Below are 11,325 nucleotides of genomic sequence, written 5' to 3' on the forward strand. Positions count from 1 at the left end.
AAATTGCGATGAAATTTTGGGGATTTCACATGTAACTATTGGCTTGGTCTCTAATTGTGTCAAAAATTGCTTGAGGAGTGCAGCAAATGACAATTTTAATTCTGAAAATTCATTTGCAGATCTGAACATTTCTGCAATCTTGGGATTTTCATTGCTGGTTGGTACTCTTGTGCATTGTGGTCACTTGTGTCATATTTGGGCTTGCCTTTGGAGACTAGTTAGTCAATTTGTGACTGCCAATTATGGCTAGAAACAGTGGCAGCAGTAATCTTTTGCACATTAAGAAGCTTGAGGGTGCCCATAATTTTGCAATCCAGCAGAAACAATGCTACAATGTCTTGGTGCAGAAGAAACATGTAAAGCCCATCAAAACAAAGGGAATCAAACCAGCAAACATGGAACAAGACGAGTGGGATGACTTGGGCAAGCTTGCTTGCTCTACCATTGAGCTCTCAGTGTCAGACAACTTGCTCTTCAACATCGAGAAGCTGAATTCAGCATATGCAATGCGGCAAAGGCTTGAAGAATTGTATGCTTAAAAAAGTGCGGCCAACAAGGTTTATTGGCTGAAAATTTTGATGGACTTTCGCATGAAAGAGGGTACAGCCATGTCTGTACTTTTGAATGAGTTTAACTCAATTTTCAGTCAACTGATTGACTTGGATTTTCATATTGATGAAGAGTTCAAAGCTACCTTCTTGCTATGCACCCTACCTGAAAGTTGGGATACTTTCAGGTCAGCTTTAAGTAATTCGAATGCTCAGCTGTTATACTATGATGCGGAGAGTTCTTTGCTGATGGAAGAACTCAATAGGCAGAACAACTCAGCAAACAAATCTTCAAATGCATGACATACTAGAGGTAGATTTCAGCATAAGAGCAGTTTTGAAAACCGAGCACACAGCAAATCTCATGGAAAGAATGTGGAGTGCCATCATTGTGGCAAAAAGGGGGACTACAAAAGGGATTGCTTTCAGCTGAAGAAAGAGAAGGATAAAAACAAAAACAATGAAGCCAACAAGGCTGAAAACAAGGACAGCCAGCATGCCAAAAAGAGCAATGTGAAAATAGAAGAGGTTAATGTAGTCACTCATGATAATGACAGTGACGGTGATGTACTTCTAGCTTCTTCTTTGGATGCACATGCATTGATTGCAGATTCTAAGGATGACATTCACACTTGGATTCTTGATTCAAGTGCGTCCTTTCATGTCACACCACATCATGAGTGGTTCTCTAACTACAATGGTGCAGTACGTGGTGTTGTCCACTTGAGGGATAACTATGCATGTAAAATTGCAAGTATTGATAGTGTAAAACTAGAATTTCAGCATGGCTCCATGTTTATTTTGCATAATATGAGACATGTATCTCAGCTCAAGAAGAGCTTGATCAACACAGGGCAACTAGATAATGAAGGCTATCACACCACCTTTGGGGATAGCAAATGGAAAATATGTAAGGGCTCCCGCATTGTTGCCAAGGGGTCCAAAAGTGATACTCTGTATCCTTTGCATATATCTAGTGTGTGTGACCATGTTGTCGCCATAACTGAGCAACCAAGTGTTTCTTTGTGGCATAGCCGGTTGGGGCACATGAGTCAATCTGGAATGAAAGTGCTTTCTCATTTGGGTTATTTACCGCGTTTTAGGAATGCTGATTTTGAACAGTGTGACCATTGTATTTATGGTAAACATGCTCAAACATCACACAAAAAATCTCTCTAAAGTCTTCACCCTTAGAGTTAGTACATTCAAATGTATGTCAAATGCCAGAGTTATCTTTAGGGGGAAAGAAGTATTTTATTACCTTTGTTGATGATGCCACACACAAAGTTTGGGTTTATCCAATCTGTCGCAAAGACGAGGCCTAGGATAAATTTAAAAAATTCCTGGCACTTGCTGAAAATCAGACCAGCAAGACATTAAAATGCCTTTGCTCTGACAATGGTGGGGAATATGTGTCTAAAGCCTTTCAAGACTTTTGTAACAGCCAAGGGATTAAGAGGGAGCTTACTGCTCCTCATAATCCACCCCAAAATGGTGTTATAGAGCGTATGAATCGGACCATTCAAGACAAGGTCCGTACAATGCTGTCACATGCTACTTTACCCCATGGTTTTTGGGCAGAGGCTGTTATAACAGTCGTACACTTGATTAATCGGTCACTAAACAGGTCTTTTTTTTTTTTTTGGGGGGGGGGGGGGGGGGGGGGAGGCGTTCCTCAAGAAGTGTGGTCAGGCAAGCCACCTTCGTATGCACACTTGAAGTGTTTGGCTACGAGGCATTTGTGCATATAGGCAAGGAAGAACACAACAAACTTGAGCCAAAGTCCTATAAATGTATTTTCCTAGGATATGGTGATGAAGGTGAAATGGGGTGTAGATTATGGGATCCTGAGAAAATAAAAGTAGTACACATCAATGATGTCATCTTCCAAAAAGATCGCATGCACAAACAGCCCGAAAGAACAGAGGAAGTCAGAAGGGTTGTATTCCGGGAGGATGTACCAATTGGACAGCAATGAATGCCCATTAGACAGTAGCAAATACCTGCTGAAAATGTCCCTGAAAATGCAGGGAATGATGCTGTAAATGATCAGCAAGATCTTGCCCATGATATCTCACAAATTCAGCAACAACATGTGCACTTGGAACAACCTGAACCAGATATACAGCAAGCTGTACCTACAGAATAGCAAGCTGTTAATGCAAATTTACAAGCTAAACAACCAGCAAATATTGACCACCGGGTCCATAGGTCAACCAAAGTGCAAAAACAGCCAAATAGATTTGTTCCTGGAGTAAACTATGTGGTTGATTATGTCATGTTAATAGATCGTGGTGAACCGTCATGCTTCCAAGAAGCAATGGACAGACAAGATAGTAAAAAATGGCAAAAAGCAATGCTATCAGAGATGGAATCTCTCATGAAGAATGGCACTTGGGATTTGATACTTTTGCCAAAATGACAAAAAGTGCTACCCTGCAAATGGGTTTACAAAATGAAAGTCACTTCTGGTTCTTTGCCCGAGTACAAGGCACGCTTGGTTGCTAAAGGTTACAAGCAAGAACATGGAATTAATTTTGATGAAATCTTTTCTCCTGTAATCAAAATGATTACTTTGCAAACCATCTTAGGCTTGGTTACATCTAAGGACATGGAACTCATACAAATGGATGTAAAAATTGCCTCCTTACATGGTGATCTGCAAGAGGAAATCTATATGCAACAGCCTGATGGTTTTGTTGCCAAGGGAAAAGAGCACATGGTATGTAAACTCAACAAAAGCCTGTATGGGCTGAAGCAGGCACCACACAAATGGTATCACAAATTTGATACATTCATGTAATCTCAAGGATTTCATCATTCTCAAGTTGATCACTGCTTATATACCAAGAAGGCAGCAGATGGCAGCCTTATTCTCTTGGTATTGTATGTAGATGACATGCTAATTGCAGGCACGGATGTTCATGCCTTGGACTCCTTGAAGCAGAGTCTATATAATAGCTTTGATATGAAACATCTCGATGAGGCAAATCACATTCTTGGCATGTGTATACTCAAAGACAGATCAAAGGGTCTTCTTTATCTGTCACAACAAGAGTATATTACCAAAGTTTTGCAACGTTTCTATATGGAGGGAGGGAAAGCTATTAGTGTACCATTGCCTCCATATGTGAAACTTAGTGCAAATGACAGCCCTACATCAAACGATGGTAAGGCTGAAATGGCCAAGATACCTTATGCTTCACCTGTTCGTAGCTTAATGTATGCTATGGTTGCTACACATCCTGATATTGTATTTGCGGTGGGAGTAGTTAGCAGATACATGACATATCCTAGCAAAAAGCATTGGGAAGCAATGAAGGGTATCATGAGATAACTTAAGGGCACAAAGGATTTGTGTATCTACTTCGGTAAGCAGAAGTCATTTGTTGTTGGTTTTACAAATGCAAACTATGCCAGTCATTCTGACTGCAAGAAGCCTACTTTAGGATATGTGTTTATGTTTACAGGAGAAGCAATCTCTTGGATATCTAGACTGCAAAAGTGTGTTGCATTGTCTACTACAAAGGCAGAATATGTGGCTGCCATAGAGGCATGCAAATAGGCTTTATGGCTTTCACATCTAGTGAGAGAGCTTGGGATTACAGAGGTTCCTATCCTCCACTGTGACAATCAGAGTGCTATCATGCTAGCACGGAATCCTCTCTTTCATGCAAAGACAAAGCACATATAGGTGAAGTATCACTTCATCAGGGATGTACTTGACAACAAAGGCATCGAGCTTGTCAAGGTACATACAGATGATAATCCTGCAGACCTTCTCACGAAAGGTCTACCAACCGAGCGGTTTGCTCATTGCCACCAGATGATGGGGTTGGATAGTATATGTGTCTTTCAACTTTGTACATACATAGACTTAGCTGATTCTTTCCTCTACCTTCAGGCACGTTGCCTTTAGGTGGGAGGTTGTTGGGAATAAAGGGTCACCGTGCTTTTTATTGTGTTTGGGTGTGAACACACCCTTACACTTTGTACTTTATATATATCCAAAACCTAAAATGTGGTACACCAATCATTTGTACCGAATACCCATTGTGTCGTGCTCACTCTCTCACTCTCTCGTACTCTCAACTCCCTGCACTCTCAACTCAACTCGCGACCATATACCTTCACAACACAAGCTCCCTCCAAAGTATAATGGAGTAGCCAATGCTTTGCAGGCCCAGACATCATCGATGCTGGTGAGCTTTGCCCATATGTCCTCCATACTACCCAAGTATGAGACATCTTTGTGGTTACAGGGAAGGCTTCCATCTTAGTATGGTGGCTCCAATGAGGCATTAACCACTTCAAAGAGGGGTGACAATAGGCCTAGTATTATCATTGTAGTAAGAAAGGCCATTTGCGCAAGGATTGCAAAGAGTTAGCAGCTTTAAAGAAGAAGCAAGAGAAGAAGAAGAACCAAAATACAAACTCCTCTACTCAATTGTCATCCTCCTCCAACTCTAACTCATATCCTCCAACCAAGACCTATGAAGATATGCTAGGGTTTGCACTAAGGAAACATAGCATGTACAACCAAGACTGCAACACAAAGACTCAACCAGAGACAAGCAAAACTCAAACCCTAAATGCAAAACAAAAAAACACAAAAACTCAAAACTAAACACAAAGAGAGGAAAACTCTGAAGTGAATGAATGTAAGAGTGTACAAAATGTCCAAGGATAGAGCAATGTAGTATCGAAGAGTGGCATCCACTGGAGATGGATCCCAAGTGCTATGACCACAAGTCGGAGTGCAGAGTATAGAAAACACCAAATGTTGATCGCCAGAGTGTCTGGGAACTAAGGCGATTGCAAAGGATGATGCCTGATGATGAGAATGGTAGCAAAAAGCTACAAACGCAGCATTAGGAGGGCCACCTAGAGGAGGACGAAGGTCGCCAGCCGCTGCTAGGTGGGGTGAAGGCCAAACACAAGCAGCAAGAAGTCATTGGAAGATGTGGAAGGTCACTACAAACTATCACTTGGTGGAGGAGTATCCAAACGCAAGCTGGAGGAGACAAACTATGTGCTAGCGATGGCAAAAGAGTCCAAACGCAGCAAGGAGAGTCCAAACGCAGGAAGGAGAAGGGTACCGAACAGTGAGCAACAGCCAGGGAGAAAGATGCCCAAGCAAGGACCGATGGAGAAGTAGCAGCGATTGCGAAGAGTAGAATGCCACATGGATGAAGGCTAATGGCTAAAATTTGCACTGAAAGAATAAGGCTGAATGGTGGGGTGCCCCAAAAATTAGGGTTTTGGGAAACCACTAAAACTCTCTCGAGCCATGCACCAAATTTGTATTTTTCATTAATTAACCGTGTTTTGGGGTTGCTTAAAAATGTTCATTTGTTGTAAAGCGTGTTGTAGCTCAACAAGGCCAAGGCTAAGGTGCAGAAAGGGTCATCTTCTATTAGCCTGCCCTATTTTGTATATCAATCTGTCATCTCTTGGTTGTGAGCTCCTGTCAAATTTTGGCACGAGACAAAGGAGCTCTATCAATTTGTTTAGCATTTATATGTTTGTGCATTTCATTTTTGAGTGGCTACTGGCTCATTTTTTAGGGCACATTTTCCAATCCGCCCATTTTAGGGCAGTTAGCCAGTTTTGGCAAGCCACCAATTGGTTGGCCAGATTTAGGAGAGGGCTATTATAGCAACCCTCTTGGTCACTCTCACCCACTCTTTTCTGCAAATTCAGCATACATTGCTCCCATTCCTCTCTGACAGTGTGTTGCCACTCATTTCAGCCTGATCTGGTGCCCTCGATGATGCTCCGGTCTGCATGCAGGGACTGATCAGTCCACATTCTTGTATTCAGCATACATTTCAGTCAGTGTAGTATTTCTTCCTTCATTCTCTGCTTTCTCTCTCTATGTTCGTGTTCCTTCTTCTGTTGCGCACTCTCACATCTTCTTCATATCAAGAGAAGGGCTTGGCTGCCTCTCCAACTGCTTTCTAGTACCGATGATGTGGTCATTTCTCAGGACTCTCCAGTGCTAGAGAGAATGTGAGAGGGTAGTGAGGTCGCGCACGCCACCCTCATCTATACATGTATACAGATGCACACATTCCAAAGAGGGACTTCCCTAACGCATCAACCAAAGTCTAGCAGGTTTTAAACTCCTGGAGTTGGATTTGATATCCAAGTTCATGATGGGTTGTTTCTTGAGTCTTGACAAAGGTAGGCTTGGCTCCTCGTCCGAGCTCACATAAGAGGACACTTTTGCGGTCTCGCCAAAGGTAAGGAATCCATGGTCACATATATTCAATGGCATTTTTTACGAGATGGTCATGTATGCTACTATGCAACATTGTCGACAGACATAGAGAGCTATCGTAATTCTTCTCTATTTCAAGTTCTCGTATGATCAACATCAACATCAAGTTCTCTTTGAGACACCTTGGTGGTGGCTTGCACACCCACTGCTTGGGTATTCATGGTTCTATTTAGGTAATCTTTGTTGTATAGACTACGATGAGTCATTATCATTGTATCATTGTATTGCATCCAATCACCCATGATCTAAGAGAGGGTGTTAGCAATCTAGTCAACTCATGAGTGAGTCTGGCATATGTGCTAATGGGCCAAGCATTTTAGTGATATTTTGGGTATTTTTTATTTATCATTATGGTGATCATTTGGGCATTTATTGCTGGCCAATTTGATCACATTATTGACATATTTTTGACATTTATATTTAGGCTCCCTCCTCCACAGTCTGTCATTCACCACTTGCAAATTCTAATACAAAGTTCTATTGGAGAGAGGAAGCCACTGCCAATACCCATGCAACTAGTCACTCGTTGTTGTATGTGAGTATCTTATGTTTAGTATATGGATTCCATTTCCTGTGCATATCTCTATGTTCTCCTTTGCACTGTTCTCATGTTTTCTCTTTCCTTTTCCTTGAACTCTTGTTGCCTGCTCTTAAGGCCATTTCCCAACCATTGGAAACCATCTTGGTGAAGGCGGCTGCATATTCTTGACCAAGGAAAGTTGGTTTGTGGCTGATGTAGTTTCTCCTAAAGATTAGGACCTCCAATGCTCCCTTTGCTGTTGTTGAATCCATTTGGACTAGAAAACCACATCAACACCTCAATTTCACCTTTTTCTCATGACAAATCTCTAAATTTTCGGTCTCTATAGCATTCTCTCTCTTTCTCCAACCATTTCCTAGCTTTGTTCCAAGTTTTACAGCAATCCAATCATTGGAGGATTTTGATGAATCTCTGCTATAAAACCTAATTTACAGTAGAAATTAGGGTTTGACAACCACTCAAGAAGCGTGCCCAAATTTAAAGGCTTTGGACTTGAATTGTCAGAGCTGAAATCAGTGTATTTTAGGAGGATTCAAGAGGCCAACCAACCAGCATTAAATTTGGGGCTAATTTATTTTCCAAGGAGCACAAGTGAAGGCCAATCCCTTATCAAATCAAGGAGCAAATTGATTTGAAGGTTTATTGATCATTTGTGACAATAAGAGGCACTTGGATTAGAGGAGAAAGTTGAAGAATCTCAGATGTACTCCATCCATTTGCAATACAAGTTTTAAAACTACTGCAAGGGGCACCAAGTTTTGGAGCCAATCAAGTGTCAGTCGTCCAAGATTAAGTGGCAAGGTGTGTATTTCATTTTATGTGAATTTGCTTCTTACTGTAATCAAGTTTTAATCAAGTCATTAGCACCCTCTGAAGAAGGAACGTTGACTATGTCAACGAGGTCGCCAAAATATGGCAATAAGAGACAAGGAACGCAATCAATTACCTAAACTAGTCAACCTGCCTCTGAAAGTGGCAAAATGCTGAAATCGGTTTTACCAGGCATAAAATAATCAAAAATCCTGTCCAACCTACAAACATTAACGCACGAAATGTTGCCGCCCAAGACTACCATGTGGCATTGCTGTAATGTACCTGAAACTAGATGAGCTAGTGACCGACCATAAACTGCTAGAAATGCACCTCCAAAGCTAGATGGAACTTATTAATGTGAATAGGCTGGAGCAACTTCACATTAGACTGAAGTAAACTAGTACAAATGCACTCTAATCTCCACCTAATGTGCCTAAAGTGAACAAGATTGACACACGAGAATGAATGATAGATAAGAGCAATTATAGAGCTTCCAAAGCCATCATCTAACTCAAACTAAGGCTCACAAAAAAGTAAGAGATGTACATAGAAGAAGACAATGTGAAACATGTCTGCTAACAAAATTCTCTAACTCATGAATGTGAAAGAAGACAAGCTATGTCAAAATGGCCAAGATAGATGTAGACTCCTTGCTCCGTCCTTTGCACCTAGACAAAGGTGAGGGTATTTCTTCTAGCCGAACAATTAGGCTAATAAAATTATTTTTTGGTTTAGAAGTTAACTAACACGTTGCCCATCTCTCTTCTAGAGAAGAGAACTCAATGAATGTTTGCAAACCTTGAACGGCTGGTTACAACTACAAAAATGTTGCAAGTTGATCCAAACAAACCTTAAGAGGTTCGTATATGGATGCCAATGACTATGCTATAGATGTTGCCTTATATCAAGAGAGCAAACCCATTGCATTTGAGATTGTAAATTCATGAACCTTTTGTGTTGTATACTACTCAAAAGAAGTTTGAGCATCATGAGCTCACAAAAATATATATGCACACTCACTAGAGATCTATTGGTGGCCATCCAAATGTTTTAACTTTGATGTTAATACCTACATGACATGTGATTCATTGTATGGACAGAGCACCATTTACTTATTCCTTTGCGACCAGTGAACCCAACCTTCATCACCATAAGGTAAAGTGAGCTCAATTCATGCAAGGCTTTTGCCACCATACAAACACAACAAATAATGTGGTTGATATTCTTAGTAGACTCTTTGAGGTTAATACTCTCTCATATATGGAAATCTCCACTGGTTTCTATCTTTTTCAAAAGGGGTGTTGATAATCTAATCTTCAAAGAGTAGGCCATTGAAGCACCGCCCTCATCTTTTCAAGGTCTATCCTTATTCCATTGGCAACCAAGATGGCATATCCAAGTTACATAGTGCCATTTTGAAAGAGCTCGCACTAGGATAGTTTTGTATACAAATTCTCCATTCTGGTAACTACTTGTATTCCAAATACTCGTACGAGTGTTGCATGTGTTCCTACAATGACTCGTTATAAACAAGTATAGTATTGCAAAAACCAGTTATCCACAGGCGAAATAAGACAAATATCCCATTAGAAAGTTGTGGCAGCATGATCAACCCAAAGGTAAAACCAAAAATTGATAGTGACATACAACAATCAAAAAGCCATTGTCGAAATATCCATGTAGAAGTATCCGGACCTTAGATGAACCTAACTGAAATAACTTGTGCCGCAAAGTCGTTCTAAAAGGTCATCTGTTTTCGACAGCATGTATTCATTCTAAGATGGTCACTTTATGGAGGCCTTTGTAATCTACAAGGGCATCTGTTTTGGATAGCATATATTCATTCTAGGAGGGTCACTTTATGGAGGCCTTTGCAATCTACACTGAAGCGCATAGTACCATCCTTCTTCAGGACCTGTGCATCCCCAGGAGACTTACTTGGGTCAATAAAGCCCTCGTCATGTAAGTGCCTAGCTACGTCATCTTGCTCCTTAGGAATGGACTTATCCAGGCTATCTCATTCCTCCTTTGGACTGGACTTACAAGGCCACGGAGATAATTTGTACAACCAATCCAGATAATTTGTACATTCAAATTAGAATTGACACCAGTATTTTCTATTACCTGGGTTTCCGATCAAGACCTAACTTTCCCAAAAAACAGTAGTTGTCTACAAGAGAAGCTAAAATGGAAGCTGGATATCAAAATCGCAGCTTTACCATTGAAACTCCAACTCAGATGCAGACTAAAAATGCACAAAAACGTTGATCAGCAATCATCATGCTTGATTTTTCTAGCTGAAGAAATTGGACAAGTGCATTGAAAGTAGAGATACAGACAGGTTCCTGAAGCCGGCCGTAGAACCGCGGGGGCACAGATGGGCTAGCCTGCTGCTCATCTACCTCCATCGCGATTCCTCTCTCTCTCTCTCTCTCTCTCTCTCTCTCTCTCATATATGGGCTTTGCTGCTCTCATCTAGCTCCATCGTGATTCATCGGAAGGTTTGTAGGGATTGTTACATGCATTTTCCATTCCTATAACTTCAGTTTTATAAGGTTTCAACCTTCAACCCTTGAAGAAGGTTTACCATTTCTATAACTAGAATTTTTTTTTCCAAGGTTCAAGATTTTCAACCTTCTTCTTTAACTTTTGAAGGTTTTTTTTTAAGTTTATCGCTTCATAAAACCTCGATTTTAAGCGAACACTAAACGAAATGTACATAAACTCATTCCATATCTCATCGTTTTCCCTCCCCCTTGGCTAAAATTACCAAAAGTGAATTTTGCCCAAAATTCTCAAAATGCCCATCATCATTCTCATAATTTGGAAGGTGTGAGGACAATTGTGATTTATCAATGAGGGATTGTAGAGTGAGGATTTTATGTTAAGTTATTGTACATCGATGTTATGAAATAACTCGACATTCATGGAGACAATCATGTAGTTCTTGATATATGTATACCCATGTATGTGCAACCTTATTCTTATGGTCCCAAATTGTTTTGGATGGCTGTTCTAATAATATTCCAAACATCAAAAAGGCCTCACAATGTGATTTTTTTAAATTTACAAATATTGAACGATGATATTAGGCTTCAAAAGTTCCCACAAACTTCAAGTGTTTTCCTAAGGAGCTTGTA

The 11,325-nt window shown here is 40.6% G+C and overlaps 1 protein-coding gene across 4 annotated transcripts in view; it reads right to left on the reverse strand.

Annotated features, from left to right (window-relative positions):
* LOC148023243 (uncharacterized) overlaps nt 1–10,740 on the reverse strand; it is a 34,663-nt gene extending 23,923 nt beyond the window's left edge. For 2 of the 4 annotated variants that reach the window (XM_087696268.1, XM_087696267.1), the window contains exon 1: nt 10,525–10,735. Coding sequence is in view for 1 of the 4 variants with exons in the window: in XM_087696267.1 (XP_087552393.1) it covers nt 10,525–10,638 (114 nt within the window). In the remaining 3 variants the exon portion in view is untranslated. Of the gene's footprint in view, nt 1–10,524 lie in introns of all 4 variants that reach the window. The other 2 variants (XR_015693627.1, XR_015693628.1) reach the window with 2 other exon arrangements.
* Between the last annotated feature and the right edge of the window lie 585 nt (nt 10,741–11,325).

The sequence above is a fragment of the Lygodium microphyllum genome, chromosome 16, assembly GCF_053477565.2.
Source record: "Lygodium microphyllum isolate KBCC chromosome 16, Lygodium_microphyllum_v1.1.10, whole genome shotgun sequence".
NCBI lineage: Eukaryota > Viridiplantae > Streptophyta > Polypodiopsida > Schizaeales > Lygodiaceae > Lygodium > Lygodium microphyllum.